The following is a 27,351-nucleotide window of genomic DNA, read 5'->3' on the forward strand; positions in this document are numbered from 1 at the left end:
TGTATTGCATAGCAAACAAATCTGGAAGGATATACACAGTTCAAATAAAAACTAGGATCATATTAAAGTAGTATGATTATGGAGAATTACTACCTTCATAACTTAAAAATTATACTTCATTAAAACTGTGTTTTCCTGATTATTTCCAAATGGACTCTTTCTCTTTTAAATGACACCAAAAATTAACTTCAAAACTCTTAACAAAAGCCTATAGCCCTGATTTTTTATATTGGTCCTCTAGAGGGAGCACAAGTGCTTAAAATACACCAGAACCATAACTTAATCTCCTATGACTACACAGTAGTCAAGAATTTTAGCGCTACAAGGGGCTTCAAAGATAATCTAGTGTGTTTTCTTTAGTCTTAAGGATATACAGAAAACAACCTCTAGCTATAAGTCATTTTGTTTCTATTATTAGTGCTTCTTTTAAATGACACAGGCTTTTTTTTTTTTAAATATATTTTATTGATTTTTTTTACAGAGAGAAAGACAGTTAGAAACATCGATGAGAGAGAAACATCAATCAGCTGCCTCCTGCACATCTCCCACTAGGGATATGCCCGCAACCCAGGTACATGCCCTTGACCAGAATCGAACCCGGGACCCTTCAGTCCGCAGGCCGACGCTCTATCCACTGAGCCAAACCGGTTTTGGCAACACAGGCTTTCTTGTGTTGAGTATATAATCCTTTTGGGTTGAAGTTCCCAACGGAGAGGAAGAGTACAAGAAAATCAAGGCTGCAAACTATCCTCAAAGCCCTAATATTTCTGTCATGAAATTACAATCTAATGATATCCCCTGAAATTCCAAAGAATAGTGCTATGGGCCCATTTAATGATTTTGGGGTTTTTTTTGGTATCCTGTTAAGATTGGTTTCCAGAGAGTCCCCAAGATAAGAGTTTGCAGCGTTGATGTGTGGTTAATTTGACGATGGGTCTATCCGGGCGGGACAAATATGGTTCTAGTTGGGGGCATGAAATGTGTGTCTCTTGCTATGACAATTGTAAGAGGAGATGGGGTTTAGCTTTGGATGGTCTTCAAGTTACCTCTGGGCTCAGCCACTCTCTAGCTCTGAGTTCACTCTAAACTTTCTCATCTGTTTGTTAAATTTTTGCCTCAAAGCTACTTGGAACCAAGAACAAAATGAAGAGCCATGGCTTCTTCAGAAGCATCTATTCCTCCCTCCAAGTTTATATATTTAATGGCAACAATAGATGGAGATGGTAGGAGCTTGAGAATATAGCAAGTCCTGGTAGCTGCTTCAAATACCCACCTGGCTCCACACATACTCATCCCCATATCACTGACCATATTCCTTATGCTGTAATCCACATCCCTGTGGTTATTCTGTAACTACTAATCTGTCCTGCTTAATTCCTTCATCTTTTCACCCATAGTAGGAATGTATACATTAAATATGTGCAGCTTTTTTGCATGTCAATCATACTTCAATTTGCAAAAAAAGAACACAACATTTAAAAAAGACAAAGAAAAACAATAATGAGATAATGTATATGAAGACTTTAACAGCTTAGGGGATATAGTAAGCTCTTAACAAACTGTAGTCTTTTTCTTTTTTAAGTCAAACCTCAGTCTTTTTTAAAAAAATATTTTTATTGATTTCAGAGAAGAAGGGAGAGGGAGAGAAAGATAGAAATATCAATGATGAGAGAGAATCATTGATTGGCTGCCAACCGGGGGTGCCCCTGACCGGAATCGAACCTGGACCCTTTAGTCCAAAGTCTGACGCTCTATCCACTGAGCCAAACCAGCTAGGGCAAACTGTAGTCTTTTTTTATCATTATCATCTCACGATGAGCTTCATTCGGGCAGGGACCATATAGCATTGCTCAGGACCTGGCTCAGTGATTAAATAGCCGACACCTGCTGAGTGATTTGTATGAGCCAGGCCCTGAGTTCAACCACAACCTTCGAGGTAAGTACTGTTATTGCCCCCATATTACAGATGAGGACACTGAAGCACATAGAAATGAGGCAACTTGCCCAAGGACAAAACTAAAATTTGAATTCAAAGCAATCTGACTCCAGAGCCCACGCTCTTAACACTACACTGTGCTGCCTCAGCCAATGTATGCCTCAATAAGCTGTTGCCGAGCTCGGTCACGGCGGCTCAGTGGTTGAGCATCAACCTATGAACCAGGAGGTCTCAGGTTCACAGCTCCATCCCCAGTGGGGGGCATGCAGGAGGCAGCCAATCTATGATTCTCCCTCATCATTGATGTTTCTGTCTCTCTCTCCCTCTCCCTTCCTCTATCAGAAATCAATTAAAAAATAAAACATAAACTGTTGCTGTGTGAAAAAATTAATGTAGATTTCTGAAAATGCAATTTCTGGGTCTCAGAACATACACATATTGCAATGTAAGTTATTCATTATAATTTTAAGTTTTTTAAAAAGCAGTATAAAATTTTTAAATAATATTATCACAATATGGACACAAAGGTGCGCAGAAGAAATATTGGGAAAAAACACCACATCAAAGTGTTAGGAGTGGCCATTGTTGTTGAATACATTCAGGGGCGGCTTTTTTTTTTAATACACCTTTTTCCAAAATTTCTTTAATGCGCTGTTATTCGGCACAGACTGACTAACCATAGCCTTATTTTTGTGTTGTATGTGCTTTACTGCTTTATTGTTTGTTCTGACCTTAGACGCAAACATTTCTAAGAGAAGAGAATTTTCATGATTATATTGGGATTTTTGTGCTCTATCTTAAAAAGAAAATCAGAATCACAGGTAATTTGATCTCTTAACGTTATTGGAGTGACCCATTTGATGTAACTCCTGGCGCTAACAAGCAGTGTTGTGGCTTTCCTTTTCTGGTAGTTCCTGTCTGCAGACAAGAGAACTGTTGTACTCGTACATCCATTTGGAAAACACATTTTATTGACTCGGGGTTTTGCAAAGGCTTTATCAAGCTGCTTCCCAAATAATCCTGTTAGGCTGTAATAAAGCCCTCGAAGCCTTGAATCCACATACACAAGCCTACATGAATGCAAAGGGGCAGGATACTAATCCGACATACTAACCTATGTTTTTTGCCCAGTACTTCCTGATACTCCAGACCTTTCCCTGGTTTTAGCAGCAGCAGGGGCGTTCTACACTTACAGTCTCAGAGAAAGGACAACGGAACAGAACAAAGCCATCAACTCTTGGCTTATGACTTGAGAGACTAGGCCTAGAGGAGACCAGACCTAAAGGAAGAACAAAGCTGAACCACATCTTCCCCCACATCTTCCACAGGCTGTGAAGGAAGGACGGTGAACAAGAGACTTTAGATGTTAACACAGGGGGTTCCTAGGTAATGTGGCTCTGTACCCCCCAAATCCCAGAGAGGTCTGGAGGGAAGAGTTCCAGAGGCCCACCAACCTGCCATTGGCGAACACCTTATATGAGAAAAATAGAACCCACTTCGTTTGACCTGGTGGGAGTCCCACCCCATTCCAATCACCAGGCCAGAATTATCAAGGTGAGCTAAAATACTCATGGAGAGCTAGTAGGCTCTAGTAAGGTGTGCTCTTCAGCAGGCAATCTTTCCCTTTTTTCCAAAATGAAGAATTTTTTTCCCCTTACCAGTTCCCATGCTGAGCATTCCACCTTTCTGTCCTCCTCCCTTCCCCCAACGAATGTGATCTTCCTTATAGAATACTAGAGGCCCAGCGCACAAAATTCGTGCACTGGTAGGGTTCCTAGCTGCTGCCAGCTGCGGCTGGGGCCTCTCTCCCTTCCCCAGGCTGGCCAGCCCCCTGGTCTAACTCCCAGAAGAACTCCAGTGGGGGGGACAATTTGCAATCTAAGCTTTTATTATATGGGATAATTACCACCCTGGCCAGTTTGGCTCAGTGGATAGAGCATAGGCCTGCAGACCAAAAGGTCCTGCTTTGATTCTGGTCAAAGACAGGGCTTGTGAGGGAGGTAACTAATCGATTTCTCTCTGTCTTGCCCTTTCTCTTCCACTCTCTAAAAATCAATGGAAAAATACCTTATGGTGAGGATTTAAAAAAAAGAATATAATTACCCATGTTGTCTGTTGAACTGGATTTCTTTTGTTTTAAACATCAGCCAATTTTCACAACTCTGCAATTATGGCAATAGAGGGTAAGCAACCATTTTTGTCAGCTTGACTTTTTTTAAAAAAAATACATATTTTATTGATTTTTTACAGAGAGGAAGGAAGAGGGATAGAGAGTTAGAAACATCGATCAGCTGCCTCCTGCACACCTCCCACTGGGGATGTGGCCGCAACCAAGGTACATGCCCTTGTTGGGAATCGAACCCGGGACCTTTCAGTCCGCAGGCTGATGCTCTATCCACTGAGCCAAACCAGTCACGGCCATCAGCTTGAGTTTTAAACTGACCACTTCACCAATAGACTTCGCCAGGATTGGGTTTTGCCGGGTAGGCCAAGGTAAGTGCGAAAAAATTAATGGCTGAACAACCTTTTCTTTCAAGGTGGAGTTTGAGTAGAGAACAATGTGCAGTAATTTAAAGCTGTGTTCACAAACACAATTCTACACAAGCATAAGGAACACTGTGTGTGTGTGTGTCCTTTCGTAAAAAAAAAAAAAAAAAATGGTTGCTTAAACAAGTGGTTATCCGTTATGGTGTTGACATAGGAAAAGGTGAAATGCTGGCAACCGAATAAAAGCAACAGTGCAACAGGCAGCTCAGTGGCATGTCTGGGATGTTCCTTGGATGGACAAACTTGCTTTTCACTTCCTCTCAATTCTGGTCCCGCCCTCTTAGTGTATCTTCCTGAGAATGTTTAAAAAAAAAAAAAAAAGGAAAAAAGAACATATTGGTCTTACTGCAAGCTGTCTTAGTGTCTGCTGTTCCCTTCTTTTTAACGTCATGGGACTGGGTCTTCCTAACTTCTCCATTGTTTGGTGAGTCGCTTTGCTTTCCCGTGGCTGCCTTCCAGCCCTCCTCGGGGGCTGAAAGCTTCCTAGCGGGGGTCAGTGGAGCACCAGACTCCCAGGGAGCACGGCTCCCGCCGGCCGCAAGCAGCTCCCGGACGCCCGCAGCCCGCGCGCCTCTGCCCGGCGCCGCGCCCGGCCGGTGCCCGGACCCCTCTCCGCACCCGCTCCCCGCCGGCGCCCTGTGGGGCTCGAGGTGCCTCTGGTCAGTTCGCGGCCGCCTGGACCGGGACGCGCGTAACACCGCACCGAGCACTCCCCCGGCGGCGCGGAGGAGAAGGCGGCGGCCCTCTTCGCGCCCCCTCCGCGCGCGGAGGGCGCGGTGGGCGCGGGTCGGAGCCTCCAGCACCGCCCGGATGCTGCAGCCGAGGGGCCTCTGCGGCAGCTGCGGGCGGCCCGGACCGAGCCTGCCCTCGGTGCGCGCGGGGCGCCGGAAGGGGGCTCTGGCTTTCGATCCCTCCCTCTTTCCCTCTGGGTCCCGGAGCGCTCCAGCGGCCAGACCCTCCTCCTCCCAGTCCCAGGTGCCAGCCGGGAGAGGAGGACACGTCTCTGCTCCCGGCACCCCGCCATGGGCAATACCTCCAATGACTCCCGGCCCGAGGACTGCGAGACTCGACAGTGGCTCCCCTCGGGCGAGAGCCCGGCCATCAGCTCCGTGATGTTCACGGCCGGGGTGCTGGGGAACCTCATCGCGCTGGCGCTGCTGGCGCGCCGCTGGCGGGGAGACGCGGGGCGCAGTGCCTGCCGCGGGAACTTCATCTCCTTGTTCCACGTGCTGGTGACCGAGCTGGTGCTCACCGACCTGCTGGGCACCTGCCTCATCAGCCCCGTGGTGCTGGCTTCGTACGCGCGGAACCAGACCCTGGTAGCCCTGGCGCCCGAGGGCCGCGCGTGCAACTACTTCGCCTTCTCCATGACCTTCTTCAGCCTGGCCACGATGCTCATGCTCTTCGCCATGGCCCTGGAGCGCTACCTGGCCATCGGGCACCCCTACTTCTACCAGCGCCACATCAAGCGCCGCCGCGGCGTGGCCGTGCTGCCCACCATCTACGCCGTCTCCCTGCTCTTCTGCTCTCTGCCCCTGCTGAACTACGGGCAGTACGTCCAGTACTGCCCCGGGACCTGGTGCTTCATCCGGCACGGGCGCACGGTGTACCTGCAGCTCTACGCCACGCTGCTGCTGCTCCTCATCCTCGCGGTGCTCGCCTGCAACTTCAGCGTCATGCTCAACCTCATCCGCATGCACCGCCGGGGCCGGAGAGGCCGCTGCGGACCCACCCTGGGCAGCGGCCGGGGCCCTGCCACCCGCAGGAGAGGGGAAAGGGTGTCCGTGGCGGAGGAGACGGACCATCTCATTCTCCTGGCGATTATGACCATCACCTTCGCCGTCTGCTCCTTGCCTTTCACGGTAAGTCACTCACTCGGTTTCCACAGCCCAGCTCTGCGCAGCCTTCTCATGCTCTCCCTCCCACTCCCACTTTTCCATTGCCACGCACACTTTTGTAACACTGTGAAAATGTGCCCTAATTTGTAAAGGTCTGTAAACTTCCCCTGTCGCTTCTCACCTTTACCCCACTTCCACCCCTCCCTAATCCTGGTGCAAGGGCCTCCTTCGGCCAGGGTTTCTCAGACAGTAATACAGTCCCACTCACTAAGCCCGCCACACTCCTCATCCTCGAATCGAAGGCCCCTTACAGTGTCCCTCTCCAGCCACTGCTAGCCTGGCTCGGCCCCTTCCACCTCTGAATGATTGGCAATTGCATCTGACCTCCCTGAGCGGCAGTTTGCCCCCTCGTGCCCCGATCTGCACACTGGTGCTAGTTCTCTGTACTTTGCCTGCTGTTTCTCCCAGGGCAACAGTACCCAACCCATAGCATTCCAGCCGCCATGGAGGATGGCCCCGGGTGAGAAGGGTCCCTGTTGCAGAGCTCCAGAGCAGTCATTATTTGTTCGAAGAGTTCAACAACATCCCCTCCCCAATTCCCACCCCAGGGAACAGGTTTCCCAGTTTACATATGGGTAGCATAACTCTTCGTGGCCGTGAACATTCACAATACGTCTGAAATGGTCGTTAGAGGAAACGCTGGTTGCTAAGGAGCCCCTTGCTAAGCGCTGGGATCCCTCCAGAGGGGGCATTTGCGCTCTTACAAAACATCTTCTAGACATCACACTCAGAAATACACACAGGTGCTCTTCAGGTTGTAATTGTGCATCGGGCACAGCGCCGCAGCAGGAATGGCTGGGCCATCTCAGGGATGGGAGAGGTAGGCACGTCCAGCACTTGCCATGACCCGGCAGGCCAGAGCCAGTCTGAAGAGCTGAAAAGAAAGGAACCTAGGTACCGGGTGGGTGCTGTCCTGGTCTGGGCAACCTCAGCAGTGCGTTCCTTGATGCTGTGAGTTTGAGCCTCCAAGGCAGCGGTTCTCAACCTGTGGGTCGCGACCCCTTTAGGGGTCTAACGACCCTTTCACAGGGGTCGCCTAAATATATCCTGCATATCAGACATTTACATTACAATTTATAACAGTAGCAAAATTACAGTTATGAAGTAGCAAACGAAAATAATTTTATGGTTGGGTCACAACATGAGGAACTATATTAAAGGGTCGCGGCATTAGGAAGGTTGAGAACCACTGCTCCAAGGTGTACAGAGCCTGGGATGTGTCTGAGCGCGGGCTGGCCTCTTACACAGGAATGGAAACTGGAAGTTCGGGCAGCTCCACTTCCTAATCTTCAGAAGAATAAGACTGACCCTGCAGGGAGTACATAGTTGTCAGTGACTCCCACCTGCCACCATCTTGGAGGAAAAAAAGAGACGGGCCATGCCTGCCATTAGCTGGTCTGAACTGTAGAAGCTGAAGAAGTAACTTTATCCTACTTCCCACCGTCATCACTGTTTTTTATTATCTCCATACGCTCATCTTCTGGGGTGGGAAAGGACACAGGGTTCTAAAAGCCCGGATATGACCCTTCCCTGCCCCAAATTAACTCCCTCTCCTAGCTATAGTCTCTTCTCCCTGGTCCTCACCGTCCTCACTGCTACCCCATCCTTTGTCAGGGCAGAAGCTGGTCAGTAAGGTACACTTTGAAGGGAGTGAGGTGGAGTATGTGAAATGTACCCTGTTATCAAATGAAGCAGGACTGTGGGTGGCTACAGTTCCCATCCCACCGACAGCAGGGAAGTCTGTGCCACAGAAATGCGATGATGTAGAAACCAACATGGCTTCTATGGGTTTGTTATGTTTTATTGATAAAACCTATAGATTATGTTAGGAACTAAATCAACTTTTTAGGATTGGGAATAGGATGCAGAATAAGTATCGATGAAAGAAAGCATTTCAAGTTCCATTAAATAGCTTAGAATTCAACCTGGGAGACATAAGTCAGCTCTGAATTGGGGAATGCCTGTCTTGGATAGGTGGGCCTTAGGATATCCGTTCTTGGAATTTTATTTATTATTCGTGAGTATGTATATAAAAATATTCCTGACCCTCAGCTACTTCAGTAGCCTGGGAATGGGCTCAGAGGGAATCAGAAATGTGTGAAAGGATGGTTCTTTCCTTTCCTAAGCCTGGTAGAGGAAGAGAGCAGGAGGAAAGGGTCTCCCCTCTGAGCAGGACTGACCTACTGCATAAACTATTTTTCAAAACAAAGGCAATGATTTTCAATAGTTCCCCTGTTTTTAAGTAAATTTGCCTTTTATCATGAGGACTCCATCATCGCCACATGTTTCTTTCCAAATATATGCAATTTTATATACTTGAATATATATGAATATATATATGTCCCCCCACCCCTTCATTTAATATTAAGCCAGGGGCTCATCCAGAGTTGCTACATGGAAGGGGCTTGGCGCTAAAAGTCTGGTTAGAAGGAATGGGGAGTAGGAGTTGCTTTGCAGCTGTGTTTTTATTAGGATTGCCTGTTTATGGCTTGGGAGGAGCTAGATGAAGATGATTTTGTCAGTAGATTCTTGGTACTTATTAGTTCCTTCATTTACACAGCACTTTAACCCTTATAAAAATGTTACACTATCCCAATTTATTTCTTGGAGGGGCTTATCTGATAATTCACAACTCATGGCTACAGTTTGGTGCATACATTCTGTTGTTTCAAAATGCCCATCATGTGCCCCTCGGGACACTTTCCCCCCTTATCCTTTTAGTTTATTGACCCACACTGAGACTGTGGTCGGAAATGGCCTACACCAGTCTCCCCCCTGGGGCAGGAATCATTTCCACACATCCTACCTGGGGACACTGTTAGACAAGGCAAAGGCTTGTGGTTACCTCTGGACATTCTCGTGTTCCTCTCCCAGAGCACATGCGCTCATGAGCCACAAATGTGAGCCACATGTACAATTTAAAACTTTCTAGTAGCCACACAACAAAAAATAAAAAGAAACAGATATTCATTTTAATCAATATATTTTCTTTAACTCATTTTATACCAAGTATTATCAATTTAAAATGTAATCAAGGTAAAATAATTATTAATGAGCTATTCCCACTAATTTGCTTCCTTGCATCCCAGAAAATACTGGCAATTTACCCTCTCTTTGCCTGTTCCTACCAGAGCAGCTTTCTATGTCCCTTATAAGTGGCCCCAGCAAGAAGGAGAATTCACAGCTGTCTGCCCACTGGGACACCTGCTTATGTGAGCACTTTAGGAGTAGGGGAAGGAGGAGAGTGGGGATTTAGGAAACCTGTAACTACTGATGTCATGGTCCCAAGGTGTGGGCAGGTCAGATTACTGCTTCCTCCAAGGCTCTCAGTCTAGGACTTCCAAAGTTTGGGAAGTACAACTATCAAAATGTAAAATGCCCAGAGCCCGGTGATGAAGTCAAGCTCGACCTCAACAATCATTATTATCATCAACAGCAAAATGGCTAACATTTTTAAGCACTAATTTTTACATACACTAACCCATTATCTTCATAACAACCTCTAAATAGGTAGTATTATTCCCGTTTCCCACCCACAGCTGGGGAGTGTTGGAGCCAGGGTTCAAAGCCAGGCCGTTTAAGCACAGAGTTTATGCTTTAACCACAATCCTATCAGCGAGAAATTGCTCATTTCAGGGGTACCATATGAGAAAGTTAATCCAAAATTTCAAAGAGAAATTGTGAAGATGTTATAAATATGAAGACCACTTTGCCTCTTAATTCCAACTTACTAGCTTTAAAAGTAAAATGGCAAAGACCTTTTTCTCCATGTCTGATCACAGGGCGTGAGCTGGACCAGGTGTGCGTGGTTCCTTTTTTCTTCTCCACAGACCTGCGAATTAAAAGGCTGAGACTGAGGTGTAAGGAGATTGGATAATGTAAATGCTGCTCTAAATAGGAAACATTCAGATTACCTCTCACGTAAAGCCTTCCATTGGCACCATAAAACATTTCTTAACTGATTTTTTTTTAAAAAAAGCACGTGTTGTTTAGGAAATGACATTATTTTCGTTGTTCAGTATGAAAACCTTAATGGGACCAACAACATATTCCAAAACCAAACTGTTTATGTACTAAAGGGATATTGTATAAATTAATAAATTCCTCCTTATGTTAATCAGCTGTTGTCATCATTTCAGAGACAAATAGAAACTTTCTTCATGAAATGGAACAGAATTCAGGAAATATATCAGACTCCATTCTTGCCTCACATACTGTTTGTGTCCTCATTCCCAACTACATCAAGCCACTCTCTCACTACTTTACTAATACCTGGCTTAGCTTCTGTCATTTTAAACTCTTTTCCACATGCCATGAGGATAAAGTGCTTATGCATTTTATTCCGTTCTAAAATTTCAAGAGTGAACCATCACCTCATTCTAAAAGTGTCTTCATCTTTAGAAATTCTTTAGGGCTATAATTTCCAGGTAATACTGATTTGTGGAAATCTGATCTTTGTGATATAGAACAAATTTCAAGTAAACAATACTGGAGTTTGGAGTTTCCTGTTCATTCCTGGTACTCTTTATGACATGAATGGGGGTTATGAAACTGGTCAGTTACATACATGGAAAGTATCACAATTCTAGTAGGAATGAAAGAGCAATCCAGAAATCTCTCTGCGCAACCCCAATGAATTTTGCTTGGTGATATTTTAAGTTAATATCCATGTAACTTAATATTTGTGCATCATTAATGATGTGTTTGGGGATTGCTGAAATAGTTTTAATACACATTACTTTCTGAGAGAAGAAAGTTTTCCTACATGAGTGTTTTCACTCAGTGTCTTTTCCTTTGCACGTTGATATTATGAAACGGTGGTTGTGAATAAAAGCACAATTACACCGAGTTTTTAAAATGTAGACAGCAAGAACCATAGTCCTTTTTCCAAAAGGGAAGTCGTGTGTTATGTCTCCACCCTTGGTTGAGTTAATCATTACTGTTTCATATTATTAAGATCTCAACTGAAAGAAAAACAGCTTTTAGGGATGGTATATTTCTTTTTTTGACATTTCAAGAGCCCATCACAGTATTAAGCTAAAGTGAGGGGAGAGGGGGAAAGAGTAGAAATGGTGCGTGATTGATCTATGGAGACACAGTGTTTCAGGAAGGCAATCAACAAGTCTCTTTCCGCCTAAAGGCCCAGTTAACTTGCAACCTGGTCTGCTTAGTTTCCCTGGCTTCTGTTTTGAAATTTCTGATCACCACTCCCCATCCTCATTTTGACTAAAATTTTTAAGTGTCTCAAATTACATCAAGGTGTACCAGGATTCATTTTTCTCAGACTGTTCCGCTCCCTGAAATTGCACCCACTCTAACAGAAAACCAGACTTAAGACTTCTGCAGTTGCCTATGTGTGCCGGGCCGGGCTGAGGGAAAGTGCATTTGGGAAAGGCTGACACTTCCTGTACACCTGCACTCCATGGTCAGGGCACAGGTCACTTGGAAATCACTTGCAAAACCTTATGTTTATCTGAGTTCTGGGTGGATGGTTCATAGAGTCCAACCTTCTCGCAGGGTTTGGAGTCACCACCCTGGAACACACAGGCCCAGGGCTCCCAACCTTAGCATTAACTCTCCTTTGTGTCTGGCGCTGGGGTCACCTGGAGCGCAAGGCAGGGGACACTAGAGCCACATCCATGCCCCTGTCTTTCCTTCTGAAGGGAAATGGGCTCCTGTTCCCTCTACCACAAAGCACCTATGATTTGGGGGAGGGGTTTCTTTAAAATATCAAATACCTAAAAAATAACCTCCCCGTGAATTTTTTTTTTTAATATATTTTATTGATTTTTTACAGAGAGGAAGGGAGGGAGATAGAGAGTCAGAAACATCGATGAGAGAGAAACATCGACCAGCTGCCTCCTGCACATCTCCCACTGGAGATGAGCCCGCAACCCAGGTACATGCCCTTGACCGGAATCGAACCCGGGACCCTTCAGTCCGCAGGCCGACACTCTATCCACTGAGCCAAACCGGTTTCGGCCCCGTGAATTTTTTTTTAAAAGAATGAATTATGCAAAGCCTAAAGCCAGGACACTCCCTAATGTCTTCACAAGGCAGATAAATATGTAACCATCTCTGCCTGCAATTTAGTTGTAGAAGGGGGGGGAAAGAAAAGCACCCAAAGAAAGCCATGTAGCTACTTAGATACAGCCATGGATCTTAACAGTGACACCCGTACACCTCTGTACCACCTTTCAAAAAGAGGTGTCCGACAAACCCACAATTCAGTCAGTCCCTGGCAGATGTTATATGAGTCCCTACCTCACAGACTGGCAACAGAGTAGTGGCTAAAAGAAAAACTTGGGGCCCACTGCTTGAACATGACTTCAGGGCTTTCCCACTTACCTGGAGTGTGATTCGGGACAAAGTAAGTAATCTTCTAAGCCTTGGTTTCCTCCTTACTAAAAGGGAGTAAAATAATGTTTTGCAGGTCCCTGTAAGGACTAAATAGAATAAGACTTAGCATCATGCCTGGCACAGGTAGGTATTCAGTACATATTAACTGCTATATCCATAGGATTCCAAAGGAAAATTAGATTGTAGGTTGAAGACCAGGAATTCAGGAAGCTTCAAGTCATTTGTTTGACTGGCCAGGCCAAGCGGGTCTTCTGTTTTTATTTCTGGTGTTAGGTAAGGTTCTAAAGCAGGGTTCTCAACCTTGGCTGCACATTAGAATCCTGTGGGGGAGAGGGGACTAACACCGGGATAGATACTCACATTACAGCCCAGATTTAATTGGTCAGAGTCTCTGAAGGAGGGAGCAAGCCATCAGAATATTTTTAACACTCCTTGGGTAATTTCAGCCAGATAAAGTTCCCATTTGCTCTAAAATTCTGAACCCACTATGTGGTTGTATTGATGGTAGGAAAGTAGCTCAAACAAACAGTATCCAGTCAGTGCCAAGATGAAGTTTTCCACGGAAGGATGCAAGGATACTATAAAAGATGAAACAAACAAACAAACAAAACCCACTTATTTTCTCTGTGCAGCTTTGTAGGCATCATAGTCTTAATAAAGCCTAGTAGAGAGACCTATCGTAAGGAATTAAAATTCTCTTGACTCATTTACATTAGTACTTGGTATTTTTCTTTTAGCAAATTTATTAGTAGTATGTGCAAAAATATGTATAAATTCTACCAGCCTCTGAAGCAAAATAGCACTGAAAGGTGATAATTAATTGACTTCTATGCAATGTGTCAGCCTTTAATTAAAACGTAGGATTGGCTGGAGGGGAAGGAAAATGGGGAATTATTGTTGAATGGGTAGTTTCAGTTTGGGAAGATGAAAAGAGTTGTAGAAATGGATGGTGGTGATGGTTGCTGTTCTGTTCTTTTATGGGATTGACAGTCAAGTGTGGCCACAAGAGAAGACAAGAGAACAAAGTTGATTGTACTTACAGGTCCTAGAAACAGGAAGGACTGAACAACACCAAGGGTCACATGGGAAAGTATTAGTGCAAGTCAGGAGGCAGGAGCAGGAGCTGGGGGAGCCTGGGCACGGCCTTCATTGGAGTTCCTGAGGGAAAGGCGAGGCAGGGCGGGGTGGCCAGTGTAGGACTGGCTATTGGAATCATTTCAGCAGGCTCTAGGCCGCAGGACTGGCCCCTAGTTGCCTGGTACTGGGCCCTGGCAAGATTAAAGCAGAGAAATATTGCCTCTTGAGATATAAGGCCAGACAGAGGGGCTCTGGATTGGTTAGTTGCCTATCGAAGGATTGCTCCCAGGTGAGCCCTTGGCTATCTCTAAGAATTGACCATCCCTGAAGGGGCAGTCTCTCCCCAGCCAGAAAGCTTTGTAGGATGTCAAAACATCATAATGTACAGAAAATGAAAAATATAATACAGTTGCACAACAATGTGAATGCACTTAATGACACTGAATTGTACACTCGAAAATGGTGAAAATGGTAAATTTCGTTACATACATTTTATAATGATAATAATAATAAACCGGGATACACAAGATCAAAAATGGTGAACTCTAGACAAAAGACAAGAACCAAATTTTTTAAAAATGCAGAGGTCGGAGAAGACATCTTACATCAAGAACTTTAAGGGCTGCTAAAGTACTAGTATATCTCTTTTCCAAGAGTAAAACAAGAAATTGTCTTCTGCAAAATATTGGCCAGCTCCTGAAAAGCAAATTTTAAGCATTTTTAACAATTTGCATAGTGGATGAAATCGAAACAAATAGTACAGAATTGCTTCATAGTGTAAAACCATTTCTCACTTTTCATTGCTCTGTCATACTCCAAGGAGACCAGGAACTGAAAACCTGACTCATCTTCACGCATGAAGCTGTGACACTAGAATGCCAGGCCCTCCTCACACTGCCCATCTGCTAGCCAGTGCAGTGTTGCCAAAGTCTTTGGCCACACTAGCTTATAAACTCAGACTTTTCTGCTACTGAGTGCTCGTGTGTGTGGATATGGTGACTAATATCTCTTAATCTACCAGATTTACATACACTGTTATCCTGAATTTCTAAACTCCAAAATCACTCCTTAAAGACACCATATAAGTCATGTATATTTCTCATCCAAAATAATTCAGCTGCCAAGAAAATTATTGCCTCATTGCATATCCCCACCTAACTTTCTCTTCTCTCTATAATCAGGGAATCCACCATCAGTCTTCTTTTTCCTTACTCATCTGCCAAGCCTTTTCTCCATTCCCTATGCCAAGATTCTCTGGCATAAACACCTGTGGCTGCCAAACCTTCCTGCTATTGTCCTAACATAAGCAACTCGAACAGGACCACTCTTCCCCCTCCCTGCAATTTGCGTTGTATATCCATTCGTCAGATGCCTACAGCGTAAGCAGGAGAGAAGGAAATAAAACATTCCTTCCTCTGGTGAAGGAGAGTGGAAGAAAGAAGGAATAGCTTTCTAACTCGTGGGCTCCCGTTAGCAAGAAAGTCACTGGAACATTATAAAGTGGTTTTAAATGACTGGGTGTGATTTACATCTGTTTTCCTCTTTTCTGTACGCTGTGTGGGAGTGTTTGATCTTTATCGTGCACGTACAGTTCCGTTCCTTTTAATCTGACCAAAAAGTTGTGTTGCTCCCTAAACATCTAAGACATCCAACGAGAGCTGTGTCCCAGCATGAAAACATTGGCCCACATGTAAAGATGGATCAGCCTCTCAGTGTTTAAGACGTTGCTCTGAAGACCTTTGCTGTAACATCGGCGACCTGGATGGAGCACATGGTGAGCAAAGCACCGGTGCCAAGGGAGCTGGCACTTGTGTCTTGACTCCACCACCAAACAGCCCTGGGTACTTGGGCGAGTCGCCGAACTTCTCTGCACCTCGGGGTCCTCGTTGGTGAAATGGAGAGAATAACTAACATTGTGGGGCCCCTAGTAAGTGAGCACTATTTTATACAGCTTATACATATTACTTCCTATCCTCTTCCCAGCTAAGCAGTGGGTATTGTTGCTATTACCACCTATTCTATACAGATGTCACTGAGGCACAAAGAGGTTAGAATTTTACTTCTGGTCCCAAAGCTATATATGGAACCCGGGTTCAAACCAGGCAGCCCAGAGGCCAGAATCCATGCTCTGTTGTGTTTCCTCTCGCGCTGAATTGTGATCATCAAATCAGATTATCTGGAAGTGAATGTAACATGTTGATATGAACTTTCCTGAAGTTCACTTCCTCATCCGCCAAAAGGAGACAATACTTCTGTTTCAGGGTTTTTGAAAGGCATAAACCTACGGAAGAAGAGTGAGAATTTGCTATCCACCTTTCACCACCACCACCACCACACACACAACAGGTTTTGTTTTAAGTCTGAAGAAATTGCATATGGTCTAAACCTGTCTAATGCGATCATGTAAAACTAACATCATTTTCCCCTTTTGCTTCTTACAGATTTTTGCATATATGAATGAAATCTCTTCCCGAAAAGAAAAGTGGGACCTCCAAGCACTTAGATTTTTATCAGCCAATCCGATCATCAACCCTTGGGTCTTTGCCATCCTGAGGCCCCCTGTTCTGAGACTAATGCGTTCGGTCCTCTGTTGTCGGGTTTCATTAAGAACACAAGATGCAACAGAAACTTCCTGTTCTACACGGTCAAATGCCAGTAAACACACTGACCTTTGTGGACAATAGCTAAGAAGTGCTTAGTTAGCCAGCATCTGGAAGATCATTCTGAAATGGTTCCTTGGAGAAATGAGAAAAGTAGTTTGTAAACAAAATGAAGCTACCCTAATACGACAGAGGAAATCAACATTCAGCAGTGGTTTAGGCTGCAGAGGAGCTGACAAGCACTTCCTGGAAGGTGTCAGGGGGAGCTATGGAAATCCACCCTCCGTGAGCATGTTAGTTACAATGGCCTTTAGAGGAACAACCAACTGCATTAAAGATCGGTTGCCTTTTGATTTAAGATTTCCTGTTGAATGAGAAAGCATGTGGTTTGTAATCTGTTTAAAACCTGAGTTACTGTGTGTTTTCCATTTTACTCTTCTGTGTTACTACTGTTATAAACATACAGTGCACAGTCAAACCAGGTAAAACTTCATATGTGTTTTCTAGGAAGTGGATATGTGGGAGCAACCAAGCCTCATGTTCTGTGATTGCTTAACAAACCCTTTCTTTGGACAATGTGTTTGTGAATCATAGGCACTTTGTTGTATAATGTGTGTGTGTGTGTGTGTGTGTGTTGTGAGGGGTGCGGGGGGGGAGTGCTCTCTCCTCACTGCGGTGTTACTAGTAGAAGAGTAGACTCAGTTGGTTAATGTCGGTTTTTTCACTAGTCCTCCGGAAGCTGTGTGTCAAAGTATCAGATTATTTATTTTATAATGTCCAATAGTAATTAAGAAAACGTTAAGAATTTTCCAAGAAATAATAGACTAGTAAGAGAGTTGATTCTGATTAATACTCTTCATTCTATTTCCAGGGGAGAGTATATGTTGCTATGTCTGAAGCCACATATTTAGGGTTAAAAACTGAAAATTCTAGTCAATTCTTCAGATACACTGGAACCATTTTAATGCTGGTGTTGAGGCCATGACTAATATCCACTTTATAAGATGATTGTGTTGTAGCAAAATTCATCTGCCCATATTTTTATCCAGGAAACATGGTTAACTAATACTACATAGGAAATCCTGTGTCAGTGAGTCATATCTTTATATATTTCTACATCTAAATGTTTGGCCTGGTGTAAACTCAGCATCAAACTATTTCAGTGAATTTGCACTGTTTAATCATATCTTAGTTACTGTGTAAACTCATCTGAAATGTTACAAAAATAAACGATAAAACAAAAATTTAAAAATGAAATAGTATTTGCTAAATCCTCCCAAATAACATTTAATAGCTAGAATAGCTATAATATTTTTTCAATGAGATGAAAATAGAAAAAAATTTAACTTGGCAGGTTTTTAAAGTATGGTTGCATTGTAAATTAGAGCTTAAAATATTCAATATAGTACTTGGTACTAGAGGATTTTTTTTTCCTTCCACCATGATCTTCCAAGTACTAGAACCATCTGTTTTTTTTTTTTTCTAGTGAGTGTTATTACAAGATAGCTGTTATAAAAAAGACAAAAAGGGATGTTAGTTTTTTCCAAAATCTCATTGAGTTGCTTACGTAAAAACATTTCCTATAAGTAGTTATCAAACTAGATGATCACTTGGAGTTTTTTTCAAACCATTCAAGGCACCAGTGTATTTGACACAATCTATGTCAAATCAGCTCTTATTTTAAAAAGAATAAATAAATGATTTGCTTTTCTATTAATTTAAACAAACCAGGCAAAATTTAACTTAACTAAAATCTGCACATGTAAATAAATCTTCCCTGTCTACCAAGTAGAACTAATTAAGCTCCTGGGTAATTCCTAAACATAAAATTCTGAGGTTACTTTGAATCCGGAAGATTGAATTCTTTCATTAGATGGGCTTTTTCCCCTCCAAATGAAAATGTTAACTACATTCCTTCACCCCATCTCAACGCCCCCCCCCCAAAAAAAATCTGGAATAATGCCTGATAACTTTTTTAAAAAAGCAAACTTGGACATAATATCACTAGTGATGATGTTAATAAAATAATTCACTCTGGCGACCCAAAATGTAACAGTTTAAGCCATTTATTTAAGAACTGGTAGATCTCTAGAGCTTTATTTCCTAGTTTACTCCTGTTTCTTGCACTGTTAAATGACTATTTCATTTGCACTGATATATACATAGAAGGAATTGAAAATAAAAATCCTATGTAATAGTCATTCACCTACTATGAATGGTAATTTAAAGGCAACAGAAAAATTTACTAGGATTAGATATATGTGGATATTTCTTTTTTTAAAATCCCACCGCATCAGACATACTTGTTTAGGTTTACTGAGTCATTTTCAAGTTAAATGAAAAACACTTAACTTAGCCTGGTATATTAAAGAACCAAATTGTGATGAAAGAAGACCTAGATTTTAGTCTTTGCCCTCGACAGGCAGTGGAATGAAAAGGGAGAAAGAAAGTATAGTGGATATTCACCTCAAAATGCCAGCTCCAACTTTAGGTATCCAGAGTGGGCCAAAGCAGTCTGTTCTGAGCTGAATTATTGCTGGACAGTTCACTGTGCCCCCCCAGGTCATCTTTCCCAGGAAAGAACTGGGAAATTCTTGTCCTAAATTGTGGCCTCGAATCTCCAAAGATACTGTAGGGACTCGAGTTTGCTTAGAAGCTATAGAAAGCCTCTCCAGAAGACCTGAACCTCAGAGAGTTTGAACCCAGAATCAGACCTAGAACCAGACCAAAGCTCTAGAAACAGCACCCACCCTAAATCGCCATGCTGGCCGAGGCTGCAAGCCCTGAGCAGCAGGTAGGGCAAAGCCGAGACACATCATTACATTCTCAGTGTAATTCAGTTAAACTGTTAACGTCCCTGCCTCCTCCTGTCAATGCATATTGAAAGAAAGATTGCCCTGACCGGTTTGGCTCAGTGGATAGAGCGTCGGCCTGCGGACTGAAGGGTCCCGGGTTCGATTCCAGTCAAGGGCATGTACCTTGGTTGCGGCCACATCCCCAGTAGGAGGTGTGCAGGAAGCAGCTGATCGATGTTTCTCTCCCATCAATGTTTCTAACTCTCTATCCCTCTCCCTTCCTCTCTGTAAAATCAATAAAGTATATTTAAAAAAAATTAAAAAAGAAAGAAAGAAAGATTGTCCTCATGTTAATGTAATGTCATTTCTGATTTGAACCAAGAAAAAAAAACACTGTAGTCAGGTTTAGAATTTGATGACTTAGAAAGTCAGGCTAAGACAATTCGCTAGCACTTGAGCAGAGGTTTATTTATTTCACTTCTCCAAATGTAGTGGTTTAAGCCAATCAAATGGTTTTCTGAATCTGAGAAGAATCCCTACGTGAGCCGTTCACAGAGAGAGAAGCAGTCTTGTCTGCAAATGAGTGATTTCTATATATGGGCTTACAAAGCCCTCTTATACAGGTGGTGTTGCAACTTGAATATTTGATGTCTATTTTCTGTCTTCATCAAACACTTAACTCCATTGGATTTCCTCTCCAAGGCACATTTATAACATACCTCCAGTCACTAACAGCATTATAATTGATTGCTTTTAAATTTACAAAGTATTTGATTGCCTGAGTGAAATACACTATGGAAGTAAATGTTGTTTTAGCAATTCCCCAAAGCTATAGTCTAACTTATACAGGGGGCCAAGGCCATGCATTGGGCATTAATTGTTTATTTCAGAAAGTTACTTGTTTTTGTTCTGGTAGATTGTGTAATTTTTTTATTGTAAGTAAATTTCCTTGAATTATATTTTTTTATTTACTGTACAATGTCTGTACTATTAAAAGTCCGTTTGAGTGGTCTAATTCTGTGATATTCGTGTTTCATTTGTGAAAATCTGCCAAGAGTCAAGTACATCAGTGAGGATTCCAACAGATGGAGATGACACACTCAAAAGGGTGACTCAGGACTGTTGGATGAAAGGAATATTTACAGAGAAGGAAAGGAAAGGAAACCTTGCAGCTGTTATCACTCATAAGAAGGGAGGAGCAGTTTCTGGAAACCAGTGAGAGCTGTAGGAGGTTCCACCCAGCAGGAGCTATGGCCTTCAGCTGGGAAGCACAGTTACTGCCACCACAGGGTGGAAATGAAGGGACTACCTTCCTGGAGGATCTCTCCTCCTACTCTCTGTTAGTCTGCTTGTTCCTCCCATTGGCCAAACCCAACCTTAATACAGACAGTACAAAGAACCTGGGTAATGAAGCCTGGAGTATGGGTGGAGAGTAGACTTAGAGGGACAAATGGAGAATATCCAGCATAAGTAGGTTAAAAATTCATGGTTTGTTTTGTTTTGTTTTTTGCTGGTTTGTTTTTTTTAGTTATACCAACACAAAAAGTGAAGAAACCACAGCATGGGCAGCCTCTCTTCCTGACGTTTACTCCAAATAGATACCCACGCCTGGGGAATAGGAATCAGCCCCATCTGCATGGGAAGGAGTAAAATACTGTAGGTTTCTTTACCACAATAGTGGTCATTGGCTAGGTGCTCTCTGAGGCTGAGCATGTATATCTCTCCTACTCTGGAGGCAGTTAATATGATCAGGGCAGAGAAAGGGGACCAGACCAAAGCATCTTTCAATTTACCCTGCCCACAGCCCTATAGCTTATAGCTATTTCTAAGGAGAACAAAGGGAGACAGCCATGTATACTCATCTGGAAATGTACCACTGGAGTGAGAAAAATCGAGAAAAAGCTCACTACGATGCTGAGGGCATGCCATATCCCCAAGTTTAACATAAGTTGGGATAGGTCTATACAGCTGTTATCAAGAAAAAGTATATGTAACAACTCAACAATTCTGCATAGTTTAAAATGCTGATAAAAATATCATGAAAAAGCAAATTTTAACTAACTGGAAAGAGATTGGACAAAGTATGATGCCTTAGGCCATCTGTTCATGTTGTCTTTTCGGTACCACAGAATCTGTCTTTACTCTCTCCCTCAGCTCCTAGAAAGTACTTTTCCTAGCACACACTGTTTCCGGTCCACCCCCCCACCCCCCCCCCATCATTAGATCCTGTCCTCCTGCATGCACACACTCAACCTTTCCCCTTTTGGCAAATTCTAGATTTACCAGGAGATATTAAAGATTTGTCAGACTGCTGGGTGTTTCTCAGACAAGTTATTTAACCTCTCTCACTCTATAAAATAATAATAATGAAATTATCTATCTCCTCAATTATTTTGAAGATTAAACAAGTAACTGCATGTAGGACATTCAGAATAGTGCCTGGATGTGGTAATGAAATTAGGAATGACTATTATCTTAGATGCCCAGTTCAGTGGCCCCGCTGATTTCCTCACACACATCTGACTCAAATTGCTCCCTGTTGGTAGGGGCTGAGGTGCTAGGGGTCAGAGGATCCATTTGTTAATTCTGGGTAACTGTCAAGAATGATCATGATAATAAGCACACAGGACAAGTTTGTGTTTCTGAAAACGTAGTGGAGACTGGCACTCATGGGACAATGTAGAGGAATGTGTAAGCGTTAAAGAGGAGACCAGGAGAGACAGAAGGACAACAGGACACAGAACGTGGTTCGTGTCCCCTCAATGGAGGTATGGAAGAGAACAGAATGTGTTTCAGACAGGATATGTCTGTGTCAGGAAACACAACTCTATCACAAGGCTAAAAATCTTCTGAAGATCCCCAGAGTAAGTCCAAGCCATGTGCCACAGGTGGCCTTTCATGTTCCTGAAACCAGCATCCAAGACTTCCTTCCCTTCTCCAGGCAAAACATTCCTCATTTCCTCAACTGTCCCTTACGTGATACCTCACCTCTTGGGTCCCTTCCTTCAGATCCTATCCAAGCTGTAAGTGCCCACCTTAAGCTGCTGGGCCAGAACCAAACATCAATAAATAATTCTAGACCAGTCTTGTCAGTACTGAATGCTGCTCTGTCAGTTGCTGCCTCGATCTGTACCTTGTCCTTCCATTAATGCAACCTGAGATTACAAAGCTTTATTAGCAACTAGGTTGTGCTTTATAGTCTTCAACAAATGAAAGAAGCAACAATATACGTTGCATGTTACTAGAGGTAAACTGGGTGTGCAGCGGTGAGGGAGTTGCTCACTAAGGACATCCTCATAAGATATCCTTATGATGATGGTGCTGATCTTGCCTCCTGAGACCACAGAGCTTCTTGGGTTCTCATTAGTCATTTGCCTATAACTTTTCGGATTGGCCTCCGTAGACTAGGGATGGGGAGCTTTGAGTTTATCCACTGAACCTGGCCTTTTGTGTTAATAACTGGCCCCTGAAATGATGTGGAACTGGATCAGTCCCAGAGTCCAAAGAACAATGTTTCCCTTGAAAATGGAACTCACTACTTTTAGTTATCCAATGAGATTTTTGCTAGAATTAACTGGCCAATACTCATCTCACCCCTAAGAGTGTGTCTGATATATCCTGATAAACATTTGAAAATTGCTGCACAATTCAACCATTGAGGAGAGTTGAGACTATCTTTCAGCTCTTAGAGACCTTCTCAACATGCCCACGCTGGGAATAGCTCAGAGAAACAAGCCAGAAAGCCCTAGATGTTTGAAAACTCAACATTAAATTTTTATGTTTTTAAAAATAAGTGTCCTCATATGACTTGTAAAATGGAAGACATGATAACCAAAACACAGCGAGCAGCATGCTGTGGTGTACCACTATTTGACCTGTAAAAATAAATCTTCCTACTGTGAGTAGGCGTTCGGATAAAAGAAGAGCACGCTTTACCATAAATGAGAGATCTCTTTACTACCTATTATGGTGATCGGAGAAACACTAGTGCAGATGGTCACATCTTTCCATGAAATGCCAGTTTGGAAAACTAAGGAAGATGGAGAGTCCACTTCCTGTCTTTCTTCTACAAATAGCTTCTGTGTTCTCAATTAGGTTACAGTGAACCTCCACAGTTGCAAAGAAATGCTAAGTAAGGAAACACAATTATCCTGTGTTATCAGAATTCAAGGCTCTTTTAAAATAAGGTCTTGCCTTTTGTTTAGCTACTGGAGCATGTTAAAAATACTACTGTTTTCTATTGTTTATAATAGGAATTTTGGGCTAAGAGAAATATCACATGGGGGAGGGGGGCTGATAACTGTTTTTAAACCAACGCTCTGAGAGGTGAAGAAAGCTGAAACTGGAGTTGGAATGCAGACGTCTAATCAGGGAGAACTTTTCTCACATGCTCTGTTTCTGTTCCCTGGGCCTTCTCTCCCGTCTCTCTCCTCCGCTCCTTGACTCCAGCCACCAAACCCAAGGGTCTGGACCAGAAGCATACCAGCAAGCTTCCGTCTCAGGGTCATTGCCCTGGCTCTGTCTCTACCTGAGATAATCACTCTTGCCCCAGACAGCCATGGTTCACTTCTTCATTTTCTCACCTCCTTCCGAAGTTTGCTCCAGGGATGCTTTCTCAGTGAGGCCTTCACCGACCACCTTTCCTAATGGTGCACCCAGTCCCCCATTCTCTTTACCCTACTCTATCATTTTCCAACATGAATGACCTTGAACATACCTAAAGGTTGATGTAGTTATAACATGGTCTGTCTCCTCACACTAGAATGTGAGTTCTAGGAGGCACAAATTGTTGTCTAATGTGATGGTAGCTTACAGTTGCCAGATGTCCCATACACTTAGGATTGTATCTTATACCTTTCAGGGTCTTCTTTTGTTTTTTTTACTTACTCAATATATTATTCTTAGGATATTGTTTTAAATGACCCCATACTGTATTTTGAGTATTATATATATAAATCTCATGTAATGCTCCCAATAACACTGTAAGGTCAATATTGTCCCCATTTTAGAGATGACAAAATAAATGTGCAAAGTTAAGCAACTAGTTCAAGATCACACAGCTTTTAAGGGAAAGTTAAAAAAAATTAAACCATTTTCTGATTTCAAGCCCAGGAGTCATTCTACTAATCCCACAAAATGGACATCTATAATGGCCCTCTATCTCTGACTACAGTCCACTGGAATAAAGACGCTTATCTTTATCGCCACCATACTTATAGTATCTAGGATAATATCTGGTATATAGTAGGTGTTTCTAAATATTTGTTGAATGAATGAATAAATGAATAAATTGAAAGGCTAATGTCGATGATATGATCTTTGTTCATCTCAGAAAGACTTCAAAGAGTTCATCTTCTTGCTTCTCTTTCTCTTCCCCTCCTTTCTATACAACTCAATCCTAAACCATTTGGTGGAGCTGAGGAAGGTAGGTTTCTGAAGGTGCATGGTGTGAGAGCTTGAGCAGGAGGAGGGAGCCATGCAGGGGAGTCTGGTGTGGGCCCACGCAGGGTGAAAATGTATCTACACGGGATGGTGCTTTGTGGCATGTGGAACCCTAGTGGACTGAGAAGGGTGTCCCCCCGCCCACACACACACCAAAAGGCAGGCTGGAGTGGGACATCAGAGCCCAAAGAATGTAAGGAACTTATCCACACAGGGGGAGTGACCCAGTGTGGGGAGTCAGAACCCAAATGGTGAGGGCAACCTAGCATCAGGGTTTAGGAGCCTAAACAGAATGAGAAGTAAGAGGTGTCCAATGAGAAAGGCAGCCTTGCATGGTTCTCAGAGTCCATAAGGAAGGAAGCTATCCACACAGTAGGTGAACTGTGTACAGTCAGAACCTGAGTCAGAAGGTAGGGCATCCTTGCAAGGGGATGGCTCAGTGACGGTTTAGGAGCCTGAGCAGGATAAGTAGGGTGTGTATTTGTAGGGCATCCTGACATGGGCTGTCAGAGCAGAGAGGATGGTGTCATATGGGGTAGTTTGGGACTCAGAGTGGGGAGTGAGAGCTGGAGCAGGAAGATGGAGATGTAGGGAGGAGTAATGATGGGGATGATTACATACTGAAGGATTTAGCAAACAAGCGAATATATTAAGGATAATGGCTAGTGCTCATATCCTCCCCAGCCCATCCTCCACACTGCTTCAGCAGCATCACCCATGAAGGCAGTGACTGAAATAAAGTTTGGACTTTGATGTTAGACAAAACCTCATTTCAAACCCTGCCTTTTTGCTGTGTAACCTTGAGCAATTTACTCAGAATTTTTTTGCATGACTTTTATAGCCAGGTTCTACTCTTTTTTATTTCTTTTTATTAAATTTATTGGGGTGGCACTGATTAATAAAATTATACAGATTTGGGTGCACAATTTAAGTTACACTTTCCAAGCCTCTTTTCTCACCTATATCATGAGTGTAGCAGTTGACCATCTCACAGAATTTCTGAAAGAATCAAATGATATGTCACATGAAATACTTAAAACAATTTCTGACATATGGTATATGCTTCAAAATATGCTGATTGTTATTATCATTATTGATATTTTAAGTGAAAATCTGATCATGTTTATCAGGATCTCATCTTTTATAGTGTATTGACTTCCAACCCTCTGCTGTTCAAATCTTCCTTATCATAAAAGGCACACACACAGAGAGAGACCATCAACACCACCAACACCACCAATACCACCAATACCAACACTACCATCACCAACAGCAACACTGATGACATCACAAATATCATCATATTTGTGTCTACCTAATGAATTTGACAGATGTTACCAATAAGTCATGTTGACTTGTGGGGAAGCATGGGACTTGGTTGGAAAGTCTGTAAGGAGGATTCTCCAAAAGGTCAGAGGTTTCTAGGAGGACCTTGCTGAAGGCAGCAGGTTCTGCCTTAACTTCTCCAAACAAGTCCGGGTGTTTTACTAGAATCTCTATGTTTAGTCTTTAGACCCAATCTTGTAGAACTTTCTCAAGGATACTTACCCTGCTGATTATATCTAGAGCAGCGGTTCTCAACCTGTGGGTTGCGACCCCTTTGGTAGTCAAATGACACTTTCACAGGGGTCGCCTAAGACCATCCTGCATGTCAGATATTTACATGATGATTCATAACAGTAGCAACAGTACAGTTATGAAGTAGCAACGAAAATAATTTTATGGTTGGGTCACAACATGAGGAACTGTATTTAAAGGGCCAGAAGTTGAGAATCACTGATCTAGAGGTTCATTTTGGTTCAAGCTGTTGTTGCAATAAAAGCCTAAGGAGGCAGGTGAACAGGGCTGTTTGGTCCCTATAGCCAAGCAGCCTCTTAGCCCTCTCTTTCACAGAAGTATGCGTCAGAGTAATCTATTCATCTGTCACTCAGGGTCTGCTGGTCAGTCCCGGCATTGACTGGGGATGCTGAGGAGCCCAATAAAGTCAGAAGTGATACAGCTGATTGAATCTACCTTTGTGCTCACAGCAAGAAATCACCAATGAGGTAGTTACCTGAGCGACTGCCCCACCCATCTCCATACCATCCAAAGACATTGGGAGTCATTCATGCATGTTTTCCTTCAAACAGTCTCATTGCTCATTCTCTCATTTCATTCAGGTTTCTGCTTAGATATCACCTCCTCAGAGAAGTCTGCCTTGACCTATATAGAATAAGAAACTCAATAAATATTCCCATCATTCTCTTTTCTCTTTCCCCTAGCTTAACCCTAAACTCTAACCTTAAATGTCTGTCTGTCTGTGTGTGCATACTTATGGCCTTTCTCTCCAGGTAGAAAAAAAAAAAATCTCCATGATGGCAGGGTTTTTATATTTTATCTTTTTTTTGGTTTACTTATCATTAGAACAATATCTCATGCAGTATGTGTTCAATGAATAGTTATTAAGTGAGTGAGTAAATTTAATTGTCAGCTAAGAATTTAGAGGCAAATTACCCTAATTTTTAAGTGAGGCCAAAGGTCTTTGGAAAAATAAAGTATTCCCATGTTCACTACAAGGAGATTTATAAGGAAAAGAAGACCATTGCAGTACAGTTCATGTAAGAAAAACAAAACAAAACAAAAACCCCAACAAAGTAGCCTTCACTACATAACTCTTAATACACATTTGTAAAAGCATAGATTTTATATTTTTCTGT

General features: G+C 43.0%; 1 protein-coding gene and 1 long non-coding RNA gene across 4 annotated transcripts; one reads left to right on the top strand and one right to left on the bottom strand.

The window, feature by feature from the left end:
- The first annotated feature begins 580 nt into the window (after positions 1-580).
- Positions 581-16,776, top strand: PTGER2 (prostaglandin E receptor 2). Of its 2 annotated transcripts, XR_004967255.1 has the most exons (3): positions 581-6,345; positions 15,463-15,592; positions 16,260-16,387. XR_004967255.1 is itself a non-coding variant. In XM_036307042.1 (2 exons), exons 1-2 carry the CDS (start codon positions 5,506-5,508, stop codon positions 16,500-16,502), a joined length of 1,083 nt encoding a protein of 360 aa, XP_036162935.1. In that variant the 5' UTR covers positions 590-5,505; the 3' UTR covers positions 16,503-16,776. The 2 variants fall into 2 exon arrangements, 1 of the variants encoding a protein (XP_036162935.1); XM_036307042.1 differs by lacking the exon at positions 15,463-15,592 and having other exon boundaries at positions 590-6,345; positions 16,260-16,776.
- Positions 12,726-26,862, bottom strand: LOC118655349. 2 transcript variants are annotated; one of them, XR_004967256.1, is made up of 4 exons: positions 26,709-26,862; positions 25,615-25,654; positions 13,102-13,319; positions 12,726-12,827 (listed from the first exon to the last, which is right to left on the bottom strand). It is a non-coding gene; the product is annotated as an uncharacterized LOC118655349 (long non-coding RNA). The 2 variants fall into 2 exon arrangements; XR_004967257.1 differs by lacking the exons at positions 25,615-25,654; positions 26,709-26,862 and adding an exon at positions 14,424-15,046.
- Between the last annotated feature and the right edge of the window lie 489 nt (positions 26,863-27,351).

This window comes from Myotis myotis, unplaced genomic scaffold, assembly GCF_014108235.1.
Source record: "Myotis myotis isolate mMyoMyo1 unplaced genomic scaffold, mMyoMyo1.p scaffold_m19_p_1, whole genome shotgun sequence".
NCBI classification, from domain to species: Eukaryota; Metazoa; Chordata; class Mammalia; order Chiroptera; family Vespertilionidae; genus Myotis; species Myotis myotis.